This window comes from Puntigrus tetrazona, unplaced genomic scaffold (assembly GCF_018831695.1).
Source record: "Puntigrus tetrazona isolate hp1 unplaced genomic scaffold, ASM1883169v1 S000000682, whole genome shotgun sequence".
In the NCBI taxonomy this organism is placed as follows: Eukaryota; Metazoa; Chordata; class Actinopteri; order Cypriniformes; family Cyprinidae; genus Puntigrus; species Puntigrus tetrazona.
Window position 1 is genome coordinate 144433 of NW_025048296.1, and position 21189 is coordinate 165621.

Consider the following 21189-nt stretch of genomic DNA (forward strand, 5'->3'; position numbering starts at 1 on the left):
GTTGTCAAATTGTAAATCACGAATCACTATATATATGAGTGAGAGAGAGAGAGAGAGGGAGTTGCTAGAAAGTGTTTCTATAATTTATTAGTACTTTAATGCGTAAACCAGAGGCAATTATGGAAAGAAAAAAAATGTTTTGATTGTAAATTTCAACAGTATTTTCCTGTACAATTACATAAAACATCCTATTAGTCATGCTAATATCTTCACCTACAGTAAAGGAACATCCTGTTAAACAATTAACAGGTTTTTACCATAGCATTTTTACAATGTTTTATTTTATTTATTCATTTTTTACAGTGCAGGGAATGCATGATCACATGAGTACCTTGATTACAATTTAAGTTCTTTTGGATAAAAGTGTCTACGAAATACACTTATTTAAATAATAAAACATGTAGTATAAAGAATATTAAATATTTAAGAATATAAAAATGTGACTAAAACATATTTACAGCAACAAATTGGCTAAAACACTGAATAAATTAACTGATCAATTGAATTTTAATGTAATTGAACTTTAAATGTAACTTCTTCCCCCAAAACAGTCAACAAACCATTTAATTACTGACTGCAAATTCATGACTGCACATTGATGTTTCCATGCTGTACATAGCCAAAGAAATGTCTGTCATATGTATTATATATACACACACTTACTACCTTTCATGATGAGGGAGCTCTACTTTGAGGTTTCACCAGTGTTAAAGTGCAGCAGCAGAACTTACTTCATAATTTAGAGAAACAATGTTCCTTTAATTTAAGACCATTTATTGTGTACAATGTACAGTACAATCAAGCCTAGTTGGCCCAATTTACCTGGATACATACTTGGAACTCCTGGGATCCGTAATATATCCTTTTCTGTTAAAACAGCAGAAATTCTTTCAGTGTGATGCTTAACATACAACTGCAGTTGCTGTAGACATAGGATGTATGAACAGTACTTGGTTAGAGTGTATATCGTCAGTTTTCCCTAAATAGAGTCTTAAACGCAGAAATCATGTTAGCATTTGGAGGTAACGACATAAATAGGTTGCTTGATTGTTTTCTTTTTAAGGAATCAGGATCTATATCATGTGATATAATGATGTAACATTGTCAAAATTTCTCTGTTTATTTTAGATTTACATTACACAATTATCAAAACTTATATGTGTTGTTTGAAAAGAATTTAACAGTTAATACATGCCTATGTTGGGGCAGCAAAAACTATTGTGGGATCTGTAAAAACCATAACATACCTCAAAACTATAGAAAAAAAGACTTCCCCTTAAATTCACTGCATAATCCACACTCAAACAAAGATCAATTATTATGAACCTGTGTTCTAGTTTGATATCACTGAAATATATTGATTCAGACATTTGAAAAATATGTAATATTATCAATGCTTGAAATATAGGTATTATATAATAAATAAAATCATTCTTTCACTGTTGTAAGTTTAATATAGGCCTGGAGGTTTTTGGTGTGACATTCATTTTTTTAAGTGAACCAAGCAAGTGAATCCAAACAGCTCAAATTTCATTGTCAAATCAAAACATAATCAAAACATTTAGCTCAGTTTTAGAAGCTTTGAATTTTATCAATAAATTTGAAGGTTTCTTTAAATATTAAGTATTTAAGTTAATAATTAAATATATTGTTTAATGATGAGTAGATAAAGCATTATTCATACACCAGACATTATCCTGTTTTTCATACCACTGTTAAATTCATTTTTCATGTTTCATGTTTCTTCCCCTTTTAGTCCTTTATCTGGCTGTTCTTTGGACTCCTCCACTTGTGTTTGTGCATTCTGCCTTCCTCTCATGTATGCATTCAGGCTCTCCAGTAATTCAATGGAGTGATTGACGAGAAGAGCAAGCCAAGCCAGTCCAAAGAATATCCAGACTGCCATCAAACAACTGTACCACTCTGGGTAGTTTATTTCTGGATTGTGATCTGGCAGGAAAAATAGGGATTTAAATGTATTGTTATCAAGGCTGGCATGATATAATTTGAATAAAATTGAATTTAAAAATGTAGGTATTGCAATGTCAAAATGACCAATTCACAAAAGTTTAGTTCATAGAAATGGCATGTGACATTTATGCAGATTTGCATGAAAACAAATGATAACTATAACAATTTTGACTCAATATGGCTATTTACTCTATGCCTATTACAATATGCTTATTTTCACTCTCATTACACCCTTGTATGTAAATAAGTATTATTAGTAGTAGTATTATTAATTTTATATAGATTTTTAGCTCTGTTTTAAGGATTGTCTGGATGTTCCACTATAAAAAATATATGATTTTTTTGTTTATTAAATTTAATTTGTTAAATATATTATTAAATGCTATGCATACATTAATATGATTTTCTTTTAACTTCTTTTTATTGGCTTAAATACATTTTAAATTTGAATTACAATTCTGCATCTTATTTGCTACCTCAATTCAGTATTCAAATTCAGGAAAATTCTTGATCAATCTTGAATGACACACAACTCACTTCCTGACTGGAAAAATTACATATAAGAATAATTACAAAATGTCTAGACTTTACATTACAAACAAAGAAGGCATTATGTAACACACACAAATGCCAAGCTAAATAGTCCAAATCTAATAACCAGGGTGTGAGCACATAAGCATCATAATAAAGGTACATGCTGACAACTGAAAATTAAGTGAAAGTATAAAAGTGAAAATGTAAATAGTAAATGTGTAGTCTCCTACCTGCAACATAATCTCCGAATCCAATAGTGCTGAGTGTTATGAAGCAGTAATAAATGGCTTCAGCGTAACTCCATCCCTCATACTCTTTAAAAAGCAGCATAGGAACCACAAAGTACAAAAATGCTGAGCTCACAAAAGATATACTGTGAATGGATATTCGTACACATTTCTGTAAACAAAGGAACAAATTCATGGTTACAGTGTGTTTGCACATAAAGGTCAGGCATATTAGTTTTTATTGCTTATCACATTTATTCAGGCATTCATTCAAAACCATAACACAATCTTCAAGTGCTGAATATAATGAAAAAACAAACAAATATACAAAAGGTTCAATTCTCACCCCTCTATCAATTTTTTTCTCCAGAAAATTGCAAAAATTCCTTTCAATTGCCAACATGTATTTTCCAACTCTATTTAGGATCACTACATTCAGGGGAACACCAAAAAGCGCAAACAAAACACAGAAGATTTGACCAGCTGTCGTCAATGGAATTATATTCCCATAGCCTGTAAAAAGATGAAAACTCATCTGAATAGATGCTACACAATAAACTGGACTGTCAAATTCAATATGTTAAGTGTTCCATCCTTCACCAATAGTTGTGACCACAGTTGCTGCAAACACAGATGAGCTGGTAAATTTCCAGAAACCATCTGCGGTGTCATTGCTCTCTGGACTTAAACCACTCAGCGAAGCAGCTTTTATCATCTTTAAAACAGTAATAATAATCAATTAGCACTTATTTGTAAAACATTAAATGACAATAAAAACAGTGTGCACATGTGAATGACATATAATAGTTGTGTTCTGTTAAAATGACAACAAAATGTTGTCATGTTTTATTATTAATATTATTTATCTGCTTTTCACAAAAAAGCCATTTCATTTAAAAAACAGATAAATAATAATGGAAATAATTTGAACAACAGACCAATAAAGAGAATTCTATGTAAAAGAGAATTCCAACTGTCAATCTTGTTTAACAACCACAAATTGGTCTAGGTTTCTTGACTGGTGGTCTTGATGATTTTCTGCACAAATGTTCATTTTAAAGACTTTTTTTTAACAGATAGCCATTAAATTAAATGGCAATAGCTTAATAAATTTGCATTCAAATGGTTAAATAGACTCTACAGTCATACCTGTGCTAGTTCTCTGAGCCCATTCTGACCCACGCATGGGTACTTCTCAAGTAGTTTCATTCTTTTCTCTTTCAGGAGATCAATCTGTTGTAGCACATACCATCCTTCTAGTTTCCAGAAGATCAGACCTCCAACAAGGACATAGGCTACATAAATAATTCCAAGGAACAGAATAGAAGGGAACCGAGCTATGCTGAGAAAGTGGCATAACTTTCCCGAAAACATGGGAAGCATGGTTCCTTTGGTCTCCAGGCTCCACCGATGCAGCGGCAGGATGGTGCTTCTGGGTGTGGATTTACTCTGTTTATGTGACAGGCAAATCACTCCCTTGTGTAATGAATGCCAGAATCAGACCTTACGACCTAACATGCAAATGTTAATGAAAAGAGAGCAGAAGACACAGTGAATGAAGAGTTAAAAAGGGGGCTGAAGTGGTTAGAAGCTGTCAGTACTCTCTGCCAATGGTTTCATGTTCTTGTATTTCAATATATATATATATATATATATATATATATATATATATATATATATATATATATATATATATATAATTTTTTACATTTTACATAAATCAGTTAGTTTAAGGACTACCTGGTTCATCACAGTAATATGTTTATTTTTGGCATGTCTAATCTACAGCCTTGCTGGTGGCAAACACAACACATACTTGCAATATATGAAACCTCAATATTTACTATTTTCCAAATCTCTGAACCACTGCACTTGAGTTCAGTTATGTAGGTATGAATAAATAAAGAAATAGATATAGTTTGAGTTATGGTTATTTGAATGTGTATTTGAATATGGTTTAGGTTAATAAAAAAAAAAGATATAAGTTAGAATAAACATTTTTTTAATTATTAGATATACAATCAATAAAATTTACTATTTACATAAAAAACAAACAATCTCAATCAATAAATAATAAAATAATGGAGCATTTTTATATATTTATTTTCTTCTAGACTCTTTAAATAATGTAGACTCAAGAAATGGCTGGTTGCAATGTTCATCTCAAATAATATTGCTGCTAATATTAATGCAATATGAAACATATTTCAGATGTCTATACAAATTTTTTTATTTTTAAATGATGTCTAAAACAGTACATTAAAGCAACGTTATTATTGTACATGTTATCGAATACATATGGTCTTATAATAAACTTGTGATCTGTACCGCAATGATTGTATGAATAAAGGAAGTAAAGAAAGGCCATTTTATGCCTGTTCAATCTGATGAAAGAAAGTGCTGCTCCCTTATGCAAATTACTACTCAGAACCTCATTGCTTAAACAAATCTATTCATAGTGATGCAAAATAGTGCATCATAAAACAAAAATGACCAGATCTCAGTCTTAAGATTTTTGAGCTGAGAAATGTCAATTTATAAAATATTAATATTTATTTACCGTTTAATTAGTTATATATTACATAAAAATTTGTTATATAGTACATAAAAGTAATCCCTTTGTGTTCTTCAAAAAGAGGTGCTTGGCAGAAAATACCATTTTAGGCAGACAAGACAAGTTTATTTATAAAACACATTTCATACACAATGGTAAATTAAAGTGCTTTACTTAAAATATTGTAAAATAATCATAAGAGTGAGTTTGCAGTGAGAACTGAAACCATTCATTTGCAATCAAGTTAAAGATAATTTGTGATTTATAGGCCAACTGATTTCTTCTGGAAGCTGGTTCTAACTGCGGCCAGACAAAACCAGCACTTAATTTTCAGTTCAATTTCAAATGCAGCTATGTCAGTCTATCTTTATATTAAAGCAGCCTAACAATCATTTAATGGATTTGATTAACAGATACTTAGTGTGCAATCTGTATGCCAGGTTAAAGAGATGTTTAATCTAGATTTAAACTGACTGTATGCCTACCAAACATCGTTAGGTAGACTGTTGGAGAGTTTGGGTGCTAAATAGGAAAGAGGATCTGCCACCTGTAGCCAATTTTAATATTCTAGGTATTATCAAATGGTCAGAGTTTTAAGAATGCAGCAGGCATGGAGGATTATAATGTTATAAGAGCTCGCTCAAGAACTGGGGAGCTAAGCCATTCAGTCTTTAAGTAATTAACATGATTTTAAAATCTATGGGGGCCAGTGCTGTCAGACGTGTGATAAGCAGGAGAGCACACAACGAGTATAAATGAAAATAAAGAGTTTTAATCTACTCAGATGACGAAATAAATAATATAAATACAGGCAGGCAGGCAGATAGGACAAAAATCACACTCACATAAAGACGAGATCGGACCAACGGAACTGAAAACACAGGACTAAATACACAACGTAACTGACTAAATTAACGAGACACGGCTGAAAGACAATTAACTAGAACTGAAAGTAGGGCACACTAAGCACGTGGCACGAGACAAGAACAATAATAACACAGAGTCCAGAGACGTGACAAGTGCAGTGTTGACAGAACTGGGCTAATATAGTCATATTTCCTGGTTCTAGTAAGGACTCTAGCAGCTGCATTTTGGACCAGCTGTAGTTTGTTTAACAAGTGTGCAGAACAATCACCCAATAAAGATTGCAATAGTCTAACCTAAAGGTCATAGACACATTATTGAACATTGCTGCATTTGACTTTGAGAACATAAGTAGCAATATAGATATGTTTTCAAGATGGTAAAACATTTTACAGATGCTCAGAAACGTGGCTTTGAAAGGAAAGATTGCTATTAAACAACACACCTATGAAGAATAATTAAAAGAGCAGCCATTAACTGTTAGACACTGTTCTAGATTATTACATGTGGGGTTTTTAGGTCCGATGATTACCACCTCTTCTTTTTTTTTTTTTTTGGTTTTTTTTGGTTTTTATTTAGCAGTAAGAAATTACTGCCCCCGTCATCCAGGTTTTTTTATCAACTATACATTGTTAATTCTCAATTTGGTGTGTTTCACCAGGCCATGAATAAATGTGGAGCTAAGTATTAACCAATACCAATTGGAGCTACTAAAATATGAATAATTATGATACGCTTTCAGTGCAAAAGAAATGTATTATAATAAATTTACTCAGACACAAGCAGCACAATGCAACAGAAGACAGTAGAACCCAATAATCATATCTCATTTAGCAGATGCTTTCATTAAAAGCTACACGTAGGAAAGTATTTATTTATTTATTTTTAATTGAGCAGAATAAATAAGCTTTCCATTAATGTAAGATTTGTTAGGATATGACAATATCTGCAAATCTGGAATCTGAGTTTTCAAAAAATCCAAATATAGAGAAAATCCCTTTGTTCTTAGTAATGCATATTACTAACCAAAAATTTTTTTAACAGCTTATATTTACAGTAGGACATTTGCTTAATGAATCTTAATCAAAGTGATTTTTACTTAATATCCTAATGATTTTTGGCATAAAAGAAAAATCTATAATTTTGACCCATGCAATGTATTTTTGGCTATTGCTGGTTTAATTGGTTTTGTGGTCCAGGGTCACGTACACACTGAATCTGACAAGACTATCATATTTTACTGTTGATGTTTTACTGGAATAATGTTCTTTTTCTGAAATGTAATGGGAGCCTTCCAAAAAGTTAAATTTTTGTCTCATCAGCCCACAAAATATTTTCTTTAAAATAAAGTCTTAGATTTTTTCTGGCAAAATGGAGATGAGCCTTTTTGGTTTTTTCTTTGCTCAGCAGCATTTTTTTTCACAATTACTTTTTCACACAGGGTTATCTTTTGATTAGTTTGATGATCTGAAACATTAAAGTGTGACAAATATGGAAAACAATTCCCAGCACCACTAATGCTTTAAGTCAAACAAATAAATTATTTTAGTGGTGAAATGGCTATTCAAAATAATTAACAGGGTATTGTTTCCTATTCCTGGGACTTTTCCAAACTCCCTGAAAACTGCGGTTGTTAAGCCCCTCCTGAAAAAGAGAAATCTTGATAACACCATATTGAGTAACTATAGACCGATATCAAATCTTCCGGTCATAGGCAAGATCATTGAAAAGGTAGTTCTGAATCAGCTGAACAGCTACTTGAACTCAAATGGTTATCTGGATAATTTTCAATCTGGTTTCAGACCGCACCACAGCACAGAGACAGCGTTAGTTAAGATAATAAATGATATTCGCCTAAACTCTGATTCTGGTAAAATATCAGTGCTGGTACTACTAGATCTTAGTGCTGCGTTTGACACTGTCGATCATAACATTCTTCTAGACCAGGGGTCGGCAACCTTTTTTATCAAAAGAGCCACTTTGTGTGAGCCACTCCCCCCCCGGAGCCGCAAAAAATTACAGAGTTTATAAACTTCTAAAAGACGGCTGCTGACATTGATGTGACATATATTTTCAGTGACAAACTATAAAAAAAAACTTTATTAGATGGTATCAACTAAAACCCCTGAGGAATTGTGCAACAAAATGAACACATAATGACGATAATAAAAGAAAAAAAAAAAAAAAAAACATTCCATGTTTTTTTTGTCACTGCCATCAGGAGCCACTACAAGGAGGCTGAAGAGCGCAGGTTGCCTACCCCTGTTCTAGACAGACTGGAAAACTGGGTCGGGCTTTCTGGAATGGCTCTAAACTGGTTCAGGTCATATTTAGAGGGCAGGGGTTATTATGTGAGTATAGGAGAGCATAAGTCTAAGTGGACGTCCATGACATGCGGGGTCCCACAAGGCTCAATTCTTGCGCCGCTCTTGTTTAGCCTGTATATGCTCCCACTAAGTCAAATAATGAGAAAGAATCAAATTGCCTATCACAGCTATGCTGACGACACACAGATTTACCTAGCCTTATCACCAAATGACTACAGCCCCATTGACTCACTCTGCCAATGCATTGATGAAATCAACAGTTGGATGTGCCAAAATTTTCTTCAGTTAAACAAGGAGAAAACTGAGGTCATTGCGTTTGGAAATAAAGATGAAGTTCACAAGGTGAATGCATACCTTGACTCAAGGGGTCAAACAACCAAAAGGCAAGTCAAGAATCTTGGTGTGATTCTAGAGACCGATCTTAGTTTCAGCTGTCATGTCAAAGCAGTGACTAATTCAGCGTACTACCACCTAAAAAATATTGCAAGAATCAGATGCTTTGTGCCCAGGCAAGACTGGCCTTCCCAAAAAGACCATCAGACAGCTGCAGCTCATCCAGAACGCTGCTGCCAGGATCCTGACTCGAACCAGAAAATCAGAGCACATCACACCAGTCCTCAGGTCCTTACATTGGCTTCCAGTGACATTTAGAATTGATTTTAAAGCACTTTTACTCATCTATAAATCACTCAATGGACTAGGACCTAAATACATCGCAGATATGATCACTATTTATACACCTAACAGACCACTCAGATCACTAGGATCAAGTCAGTTAGAAATACCAAAGGTTCACACCAAACAAGGAGAATCTGCTTTTAGTTATTATGCTGCTCGCATCTGGAACCAGCTTCCTGAAGAGATCAGATGTGCTGAAACATTAGTCACTTTTAAATCCAGACTCAAAACTCATCTGTTTAGTTGTGCATTTACAGAATGAGCACTGTGCTGCGTCCGAACTGTGCTACTTTTGCTTCCTTTATTTTTAACTGTTTTAAATCAATCTCTTTTTGCTTTAAATTCAATTTATCTTAAATCAGTGTTTTTATTTTATTTTAATTTCTTTTATTGTTATTTAAATCTTGTAATTATTTTATTTCCTCTTTTGTAAAGCACTTTGAATTACCATTGTGTATGAAATGTGCTATATAAATAAACTTGCCTTGCCTTGCCTTGCCTATTATTTGTTATTAGGTATGTTATGTCTACCATATTACCATGTTACTGTATTTTGTTTGTTTATTATAGTTATTTTTATTATCAGTTTTAATTGCTTTTATTATTGAGTTTATTATGTGGAAATTTTTGGTGGACACAATGAAAGTTGTATACATAATTAAATTAAATTAAATTAAATTAAGTTCATACAAAGCCCAAACAAGTTGTCATGAACCAGGCCTCTATGGCTCTCTCCAACGGCCACCGGAGGGAACTCTCCCCTGAGTACTAGCCATCCCGAACTGCATTTCCCATCATGTCCTCTATCTAGGTCTGATTACCTGCCCAGGTGTAACTTTATTCCCTCTATATAAACTGTTAGAGAGAGCCACAGAGATGCGGTTCATGACAGAGCCCTACATGGACACTCATGCGGATCAGGAGAGATCTGCTTCATCACCCAAGAAATCATGCTTTTAGCCAGTACTTTGCTTAAAGAAACTATCTCTATCTCCCCTGGTTTGAACAGCATAATCTCACCATCTCCTGGTCTCATAAAGAACTCAGACAATGGGGAAACAAATGTCTTCACCACTGCCTAATCTCTTTGCGTCAAGAATCACCTGTGATCAAACAATTCAGTCAATGAGATTTCCCTGTAATACCAGTCAAATATTAAGATCTGATGGCAGCTTTCAGAGAGAAGGAGGACATGCAATTACCACCACACCGACCCTATGATTGAGCCATTGATTTCATTCCAGGCGCACCAACATTGATTAAAGTTTCAAATATAGTATTAAAATATATAGCGGTTGGTAAAATACCAGTGTTTGCAAGCCCTGTAATAACCATATCTGGGGTAGAGGATGCTATGGCAGCAATACGTAAACATCGACAACTCATGAAAATCTGTTGTCGTGAGTGCTTTTGGGTTTCAATCCCTGTTTGTGCCATCGATTCACAGGACTCACAACTGCTGTTTTGAAAGTCCAACAAGTAACTTTTTTTAAAGAAACACAATCCTTTGTAGAAGTTTATGGCAATTCATGCAGCAAGTAGATTTTTTCCATCAAAGAGTCTTTTTTATAATATTATTCCAGTCCCAAAAGATTTTAGTTTCTGTGCTTCTGAAAAAAAGTGTTTTTTGAGCACTGTGATGATTTGCTGAAGTTACAAAACACAAAAAGTACATAAACACGGAGCAAAGCATGAAGCAATAAGCAAAGTAGCCAGAAACAATTTACCATTGATTGAAAAGAGAATCTTTTTACATCTCAAAAATGACAGTAATGTAATTTAATAAAACATTTGTAAACAATAAAAATATTTGACAGTTTTATAAGACCATAAAACATAAAATCATAAAACAATGACAATATTTTACAGCAGAACTTATATATAACACTTTACAATAACTTGAAAACACTTTTGCTCAGATGAAATAGATCCCTTTACCAACAATACATATGGTTGCTATCTAACTACAACATCTTTAAATTAAACTCCTCATTCTAGTATGTTCTCCACTGAAAGGCAACATATTAATAACCAGCCAGGTTGTAAACTGTGATATGTAATATAGAATGATGCTGTTATAATTGTTAGAGTGCCCAGCTTCTTCTGAACCAGACATTTTTGTCTAGTTCAAAATCAGGGTTTTGACATACTTAGGAGTCATTAAGGTGCCCTTTGGTGATTGACCTGGTCCACAGTTTTGCAGTTATGTGTGAGTTCATTTTTGTCCTCCTCTGTTCTTAATTAGAAATGTTCTTATTTTGCCGCTCCTTAAAAAAGAAACACAAAGTATCATTAACAAGTAACATACTTAATCACGTAGTGTATAAATTCTCATTTTTTTCTGAATGTGTAATAGCCCCTACCCCTTAATGATGCAATTTAAGCTTTCTCAGTTGAGGAGTGCATGAAGTTTTTAACATTCCACACTTTATTTTTTTAGTAATTTAAGTGCATCGTCTGGATATTTAACGTGTATTAATTTTTTTTGAAATTGTTATTGTGAACACACCACTTGCACTATTCATACTAACAGAATAGTGAATGATTTTGGACTTTTGTTTATGCTTAAAAGTAAAGTAGTATAGTTAGTAAAGTTAACAATTACAAAGAAGTGAAGAATCACATTCACCCTCCCCTTTTTAACGTTCCTTTGTTACTTTAAATTTGATTCTGTGGTGGAAGTAGTTACACACAAAATAGGGCTTTTAAAGACATTCAGTTATTTTTTTTTTTTACTTGTGACATCACACTGTTGTATAAATGCAATACTACACTCGTAAATATGAGATATGGATTGGCTGCATATTGGCATGACTGTGATTTGGTCATAAACAGGAAGCCACACAAATTGCTTCAGCCACGGATATACAGTGTTGCTTGTAAATTTGTGGACCCTTTACAATTTTCTACAGTTCTGCATAAATATGACCCAAAACATTATCAGATGTTCAGCACAAGTAGACAAAGAGAACCCAATCAAACTAGACAAAAAACTTTTTGTCATTTATTTACTGAGAAAAATAATCCATTGTTTTATATCTGTGTAATGCAAAAGTATATGAATCTCTAGTATTGGCTAGTAGTTTTAGAGTTAATCTGTTCAGAGTTGTTTGCAATATTGAGATCAGGTGTCATTGTGTCATGGATGGTCCAGGATCAATCACCACCCAATCCCAGCGATCACTCTCACCTGAGTATTAATTTCGAGCATCTGCAGCCCCATTCAGGACCCATCATCTCACTCAGCATAAAGCACATGCCACAGCTCTTCAGTTTGTCGGTGCTTGTTTATACAAAGTGCTGCCTGATCACATCCTTGAAGGCTTAAACTTTACTGACTTTTGATCTGACTCCTGTTTTCTGTTCCCATACCAATGAGTCCAATGGGCAGGTCCGTGAATCGAGAGTCAAACAAACAGGCAGAGATCATACTGGTGGCAACAGTCAAGATATAACAGAGAACGCTTGGTAAGGCAGGTCACCATGCAATACCTCACAATGGGTCTGAGAAGGGCTTCTGGTTATAAAGTACCACACAGGAAATGACTGTAGAAGAAAGCAGAGGGAATGGAGTACTGCTAGTATTCCGGTGTGGGCTCCCTCTGCTGGCTAGGCATTACATATGTGCTTCCCCTTTGCCCATGCTCCTGTTTCTCCGGTCTCTGATTTTTCCAACAATTCTGTGTTTCTGCATTCTAGTTTTGTTTATTCTGAAATACTGTGTCTAATTCATCATCCTGCTTGTGCAACTCTCATTCCCTGAAAGAGGAAAGGAGATGTTACATTCCTCTTGCCACAACCTTCAGTTGCGCTGAATGGTCCTGAATGAGTGGACGTTTTGGTTATATTTGAATGCAATGCTACTGGTCTAATTGGATTCAATAATCTATGCTAAGCTATGCTAAAAATTATCAGACATAGAGATTGGCTGAATGGATTCAAAGGCTGTGAGGCTGTACCTCACAGCTTCTAGTGATTGTTGTATGTTTGGTTAACAGTTTAGAATACTGTTTGAGAACACTTACTGCAAAACTAATAGGATCTACTGAAGAACTAACAGGCAATTATTCATTAACACCTAACTTACTACTTACTGTTACCTAATCAGTATTTTATACAATTTTATGACTGTGTTATATAATCAGCTAATCAATAACTAATGTATTCTGTACTCTATAATGTATTCTACCTCTTGGAGAACTAATATTAATTATCTATAAGTTAAGGTAAATAACTTTAAAATAATAGTCATAATAATAATAAGGTCAGGTTGAGGCCCACAAATCAATCACTTGGGTAAAAGGACAAATACAAAGTACTACTACATGTAGCAACTGTTTTAAAGTCCACTACTATTATTATTAGCCTATAATAGATATGAAATATGCATTTTTTGCTGCATACCCAAAAAGACTCATTACTATAATTACTAATAACGAGGCGTGAGAACCAGAAGGGTGTAAGTGACATTTTGTGTCAAATGGATATATATCCATGAGTGTACCATGCCTTATGACCATGACCTTATTCTACATTCTAATCCTACCCAGTACCTATTTTAAAGTGTTAACACAAATTTTTACTATAAACAACTTAAATCAAAGTCAGATCATCTTATAATACTTTTTTGTTTTGGCCCTCTTGAAAAGTTTTGCCTTTCTGGTTCTGACTTATGTTTTTGCCCAGTATGATAAATAATTGCTTTGTGTTCATGTTCTGTAGGAAATCTGCCTAGGAAAAGAGCCACAACTCCACTGTCTTGCCATAACTACCCAACTTACTACAAATACAGTAAACTCTGTAAAATGGTGATTTGTTAATTAATTATATTTGTTAATTATTGAATAATTTAGTAGTTTATGTTTACTGAATCACTGGGAAAACACTGTTGGATCATATTTGTTTTTTAGTCTTGGGTAGTTTTAACATCTAACCTTTTTAACCTACGGGAGTGGGCGTGGTATTGGACAGGTCTGGCGGCGTGTGACGAGGCACACCTGAAGTGTCTCGCCGAGCGTGCCTCTTTTGAGAGACCGGTCTCTTCCCCCATGCATGCACGCTGGTGTCCTCGTGGGTCCAGGAAGGGAGCGTGAAGGGACTCGCCACGCCGCCAGAGAAGCGTGCTGTCGGACTTCGTAGTCCAGGCGAAGACTGCACACGTGTACCGCTGATGGGCCAGGATGCCGGGCTGTTTATCCCTTCAAATCTGCCGACCGGAGGAAGAAGCGACGGAGAAGCCGCGAGAAGAAGCAGCCGCCCCTCGCGCCCTGGACCAGAGAGGGGAGCGCCTGCGGCCTCCGGACTCCGCCCTTTACCTGGACCCTTCCCCCGGAACACTATCCGACCTGCACTTCCCCTACAGTACGACGAGGACACCAGTTCCCCCGTTTATTTGGACACTTTTCCCCCTGGACACTATATTTTGTACCTTTTTTGTTAATAAAAAGCCTCTCCGAGGCCTGACGCAACGCCCACTGTTTCTGTCACACTTTCTAATTTTTTCACATTAAAATAGGCCTACTGTTTCAGGTTCAAAATAGGACCTGCAGAAATATTTTATAATTATTCATTATTTATTAATGGGTTCCTTATATTTTCACTTTAGAATACTAGCTCGGGTTCTAAGAAATTCAGGTGGATTTATTTAATAATTCTTTATTAATTACCAAAGCTTTCACTATCTTTGAACATTGGAATAGGCTAACTGTTTCAGGTTTGAAATTAGTGCTACAGAATTATTTGATATTATTGAATTACTAATGGATTCCTTATTTTCACTTTAAAATACTGTTTCAGTTTCTAAGTAATTCCTGTGGAATTATCTGATTATTCTTAATTTATTAATTTTGAATTAATTTCTAAAGTTTGAATCTGTTTTACTTTTCCTCAGTCCTTGCCTTACATATGTATATTTAATTATTTGTATAGGCTGAGGAGGCACGCATACAGTAATGTATATAAAATATTTATTAATATTTCGTTTTGGATTTTCATACTACTACTACTACTACTACTACTACTACTACTACTACTACTAATAATAATAATAATAACAACATTTATATGAAAGGGTTATAATTCAATGTCTACATTAGTTATTGATTAGCTAACTGTTACCTAACACAATCATAAAATTGTAGTACATATTGATTGTTTAACACATTCCTTGGTAATTAATAGTGAGTTAAGTGTAAATAATTATCCTTCAGTTCTTCAATAATTCCTTATTAGTTATGCAGTAAAACACAGTAGTTTAAAGTCTTACCTATATTTGTTTTTTTTCCTTTTCTGTTGTCATCAAAACAGTATTTCATGTGCTTTGTTTATTTGCCTTTGCCATCCAAAATGGATCAAAATTTATCTATTTCAAAACGTTGTTTCAACATTAATAGGTTTATCATTATAAATACAGTGTTAAATGTTTTGTTCTTGAGCATATCTATAGTGTTTAATAATTGTATTTTCATACTTTATTAACAATTAATTTATTAAAAATACATTATTTACAAACCAGTTATTTAGGAGTTGTTAGTGGTTCATAAGGTCATTTAGAAAATTATTTAGACAAATTGTAATAGTTGCTCAGAGTGTTAATATATACTTTTTTAACACATATTCCTGCTGTAATTAATTTATTAAGTCAGGTAGTTAGAGCCAGAAGCCAGAAGACGAGCATCAACTCCATGAGACTTGACACTAACGCCTTTTCTCTTGTCCCTCAGACAGCAGTGTGTGACCGATCGGCCCATTCTCACGGAGCACCACACGGACCCACTGCACCACAGAGGTTGAACAAGGAAGAGAGCCCCATTTAGATTCATCCACTCTGTTGACTTTCACTTTTTGTAATAAAACCACCCTCCGATGTTTTATTTTGAGCTCTCCTTGCTGTGTGATTCTTCACCCCGTGGCCCTATACTTATAAATCAAGAACAAGGCATTTATATGTGTGTATTTATAAACTGCTTACTTATGCCAATTAATGTTGGAACAATGCTTTATAAAGGATAAACTGGCTATTTACTAATGCTTACTTAATTATTCATAGTGTGCAGTTATTATAAAGTGTTACCAATTGAGATGTTTTTTAATTTGATTGTTTTAGTGCGTGTGTGCCAGAAAAAAATTTAATCACAAGTGTAATTAACTGATATTACATTTTAAATTATTTAAAAGGCATCATTTCATTTTGTTGAGATTACCGTAAATTCTGGACTATAAAGCGCACCTGCATACAAGCCGCATCCGCTCTATTTTTTAAAAAATAAAAATAAAAAAATAAACAAGCCGCACCTGCATATAAGCCGCATCCGCTCTATTTAAAAAAAGTTTTGCTCTTCCCGCTGCCTCCTCCAGCGTCTCACCATAGACTCATTGACGCTAAGCTTCCGAGCAGCAGCACAGTTTTCTTCTTGTATAGCGAGATCGATGGCCTTCAACTTAAAACTTGCATCATACGAACTTCTTCGTGTGGGTTCCATGATGAAGAGGTGAGGATTTGAAAAGATAGAGTTTGACAGGATTGGTAATTTGTCGTCCTTCTATCCGCTTCTACCGACTTATATCTGCTAAAGAGGAACTAGCGTATTCTTCTTGAACTAGCGTATTCTTCTTTGCATTTATTTTGTCTTAGTTTTGATTCTAATTCGGTTAGAGCGCTTCTAGCGGTGGAAAAAAATAGCTGCCTTAACCTTTGTATAAGCCGCATGGTTCAAAACCTATGAAAAAGTAGGCTTATAGTCCAGAATTTACAGTAATTATATTTTTCTTTTTCCATCAGGTTGTGGCCAAATATTTCATTGGTGCTTTCTCATCATTCCAAGTTTTCAGATGCCACTCAGTTTCTCCAAGACACCAAACACTGTGTGTGTCTACTTTTAATACTAAGCTAATATGTGTAGAAGTTCAGAGTGTTTACTACAGTTAAAATGCGCTTTATAGTTATTGTGTAGTCTTTAAGTCAATTACACTAATGTTTAAAATAAATTTTGCAGTTTTGTTAAAGATTTAATGTTTGACAACTGGAGCAAAATTAGCTTTTACTGACCCTCATACAATCCCAGACATCAGACACTTCTTCAATAGAACAGTAAAGATTCTTATCTGTAACAGTGATCCTTGGCAATTCATATAAATGCAGATTGTTATTAAATAAAGGCTATAATGTGTTGCAATATGTGTGTTTTGTTGATTAGTAAAATAATATATATATTTTTTTTATTTCAAATGATTTGGATGTTTAAATAAAGTTTAAATAAATTATTCTATTTCCATGTACAAACCTGTTAAATACAAAGTTTATTATTTTATAAAATGTCTTTCTATTTTAATATTTAAAATGTCTCCTTAGGTCAACATGCATGTGTGTGTGTGTGTGTGTGTGTGTGTGTGTGTGTGTAAATAATACCTGTGTTGTTGACCAGGTTGTGTCTGGCTCTGATAAAGGCCTGTATATCAGCATCAGTCTCTTTATGTCCAGTTAAAGGAATAGAGGGAGATGAGTATTCAGCTGGGGGCAAGGCTCTATAACACAGTGAACAAACCAAGACATGATGTTTCAAGTATAGTAAGGATAGGATATATCCAATATCAGTGTTTATCAGTGATTTATCTGTGTAATTTGATAGCACTATTTTTTTATATATTACATTCAAATAAACTACTATTTAAAATTTCAAGTCTTCCAGAAAAAAGGCTACTCTTCAACAAACATAGGGCTGTAGCCTAAAATAATTATAAATTGCAATAATTAAAATTTAAGCATTTTATTTCCTAGTTTAGGCTCAAAAATAGGCAGGCAATAGGCTAATTAGGGTGAGCTATTCAGACCCCCTTCAATTTTCCACTCTTTGTTATATTGCAGTCATTTGCTACAATCATTCAAGTTCCTTGATAATGTACACACAGCACCTAATATTGACAGAAGAACACAGAATTGTTAACATTTTTCCAGATTTATTAAAAAGAAAAACTGAAATAACACACAGTCCTAAGTATTCAGACTCTTTGCTGTGACACTCATATTTAATTCAGGTGCTGTCCATGTCCATGAGATGGTTCTACATTTGAGTCCAGCTGTGTTTGATTACACTGATTGGACTTGATTAGGAAAGCCACACACCTGTCTATATAAGACCTTATAGCTCACAGTGCATGTCAGAGCAAATGAGAATCAAGAGGTCAAAGGAACTGCCTGAAGAGCTCAGACACAAGGCACAGATCTGGCCAAGGTTACAAAAACATTTCTGCTGTACTTAAGGTTCCTAAGAGCACAGTGGCCTCCATAATCCTTAAATGGAAGACATTTGGGATGACCAGAGCTTGAGCTATTGTGGGAGAATTGGTAAAGAAAAACGCAAAAAGATCCCTGTGGCTGAACTCCAGAGATGCAGTTGGGTGATGGGAGAAAGTTGTAGAAAGTCAACCATCACTGCAGTCCTTCACCAGTCGGGGCTTTATGGCCAGACGGAAGCCTATTTTCAGTGCAAGACACATGAAAGCCCACATGGAGTTTGCAAAAAGAAAACTGTGCTGTGTGTACGATAATGAGGAAAAAAACAACTTGATATTAGCAAATGGCTGCAATAACAAAAAGTGGAACATTTAAGGGGGTCTGAATACTTTCATTACCAACTGTATGTATGTGTATGTATATGTGTGTGTGTGTGTGTGTATATATATATATATATATATATATATATACACACACACACATACATACACTCATTGGAGCACCTAATCCCATACCTATCCTAAACTTACCCGCTTCTAAACAATATAAAATGCATACAAGCAAATATATGTGCAGTCACAGGTATTTATTGCCAAAAAACATAGTGATGAGATCAGTCACGAGACACACAAGAGTCAATTGCATTTCACAACCATGGCTAATGTAAGGTGGCATGTTTTGAATTTGACCACAGAGACTGCAGAACAGGATAAGCTTTATAGTGGATGGACACTGTGGTTGCATATTAGGGGCTTTGGATATTCCAGTGAATTTTAACCTGGGGGAATTGAGACTGTATTTTTTGTGTATTTTGAAATATATTTCAATATATATTTATATTTATAGACAATTAGATGAGTTTCTGGGGCAGACCTGACCTGTTGAAAAGAGATGGTCTTCATCCCTCCTGGGGTGGTGTCACTCTTCTATCTAAAAATATGGCATATAGTCTTAGCTCCAACTTGACCAACTAGTGCCCAGGTCAGGAAGCAGACAGACTGGCTAAACCGACCGTCTGTTAGCTGCCTCATGTCACAGGAGGCAGTTAATTCTCAACACATAGAGACTCTTTCATCTAGATATCACACTATAGAGACTGTGTCTGTTCGCCGAATTAGAATATGCCCAAACCAAATTAAAAACAATAATTTAATTAATGTTCAACAAATGAAAAACTACCTATAATACAAAGAAGCAAATGATAAAACTTGGCTTGCTGAATATTAGATCACTTTCCACAAAAACACTTTATACATATGATTTGATCAAAGATCAGAACCTAGTTTGCTCTGTTTGACAGAAACCTGGCTAAAACCAGATGATTTCATTACTTTAAATAAATCTACCCCCCAAAATTACTGCTATAAAAATGAGCCTTGTTTAAAAGGTAAGGGAGGGGGTGTTGATACAATTTACAACAATATTCTAAGTACTTCTCAGAGGGTAGGATTTAAGTATAACTCATTTGAAGTGTTGGTGCTGCATATAAAATCTATAGAATCATGTGCTAGTGATAAATCCCCTGTCATGTTTGTAATGGCTACTGTATACAGGGCACCAGAACACAACACAGATTTCATTAAAGAATTTGCTTATTTTCTAACTGAGTTAGTGCTGACCGCAGATATAGTCTTAATTGTTGGCGATTTTAATATCCATGTTGATAATGAAAAAGATACATTAGGTTTAACTTTTTTAGACATTCTGAACTCTGTTGGGGTTAGACAACACATGTCTGAACCTTCTCATTGTCGAAAACATACTCTAGATCTAATATTGTCACAAGGAATGGATGTTAAAATGGTTGAAGTTCTGCAGCAAAGTGATGATATTTCAGATCACTATCTAGTCTTGTGTGAACTCTGCACCTTATTACAAGTATGGTAGAACCATCACTTCCACCACAAAAGAATGCTTTCTAAGTAATCTTCCTGACCTCAATTCCTCAGCACATCCAATACGACACAAAAACTTGATGATATAACAGAAACTATGTACTCTCTTTTTTCTAGCACTTTAGATACAGTTGCTCCTTTGCACTTAAGAAAGAAGAAAGAAAACAATCTGACTCCATGGTATAATGAAAACACACGCACCCTAAAGAGGAAAATGGAAAATGGAGCACAGGTGGAGAAAAACTAAATTAGAAGTATTGAATGAATTAGAAGCAGTAATGAATTTCTTTACTTCTAAGATTGATACCATCAGAAATAAAATTGTAACTATGCAGCCGTCAACTACAGTTTCACATCAGTTAGTGAGCTATAGATCCCCTGAGGAAAAATTACACTCATTCTCTATTATAGGAGAGGAAGACTTGTACAAACTTGTTAAATCATCTAAACCAGCAATTATGTATGCGTGTATGTTAGACCCTATTCCATCTAAACTATTAAAAGATTTGCTTCCAGAAGTCATAGATTCTATTTTGACCATTATTAATTCATCATTGTCATTAGGATATGTTCCCAAAACATTCAAACTGGCTGTAGTTAAGCCTCTTATTAAGAAACCACATCTTGATCCCAGGTACTAATGTAGGGTCCCCTTTTTTAAAGAACAGAATCCAGAGGCCCTGGTTTGAAGGTTAATGCACGTTCAGTCTTTTCCTTGCGTCTCTTTAAAAATCACTCATTTTTATTAATCTTTTGCTTTTCCAATTTTAATTCTGACCCTTCACATTTATCTGACTCCAATCTTTTGTGATTTTAGTTATATTTATTTAAATGTAACTGCTGATCCCTCTAGTTGTGATTAATTTTTGATTGTTAATTAACTATAATACTTCCTAGTTTCAACTTA

At 34.4% G+C, this 21189-nt stretch overlaps 2 protein-coding genes across 3 annotated transcripts in view; both read right to left on the reverse strand.

Moving 5' to 3' along the window:
* Positions 1-477: 477 nt before the first annotated feature.
* On the reverse strand, positions 478-4229 carry kcnk17 (potassium channel, subfamily K, member 17). 2 transcript variants are annotated; one of them, XM_043232786.1, is made up of 6 exons: positions 3882-4229; positions 3333-3447; positions 3079-3245; positions 2736-2904; positions 1711-1950; positions 478-867 (listed from the first exon to the last, which is right to left on the reverse strand). In XM_043232786.1, the coding sequence occupies exons 1-5, from the start codon at positions 4113-4115 to the stop codon at positions 1736-1738; spliced, it is 900 nt and encodes a 299-aa protein (XP_043088721.1). In that variant the 5' UTR covers positions 4116-4229; the 3' UTR covers positions 478-867; positions 1711-1735. The 2 variants fall into 2 exon arrangements, with proteins under 2 accessions (XP_043088721.1, XP_043088720.1); XM_043232785.1 differs by having other exon boundaries at positions 478-1950.
* Positions 4230-11373: 7144 nt separating this feature from the next.
* The window catches only part of LOC122334901 (kinesin-like protein KIF6), a 62267-nt gene continuing 52451 nt past the window's right edge, over positions 11374-21189 (reverse strand). The window contains exons 8-9 of the mRNA XM_043232784.1: positions 17563-17678; positions 11374-11422 (exon numbers count right to left, since the gene is read on the reverse strand). Of these exons, the coding sequence (XP_043088719.1) occupies positions 11409-11422; positions 17563-17678 (130 nt within the window). The 3' untranslated portion in view covers positions 11374-11408. The remainder of the gene's footprint in view (positions 11423-17562; positions 17679-21189) is intronic.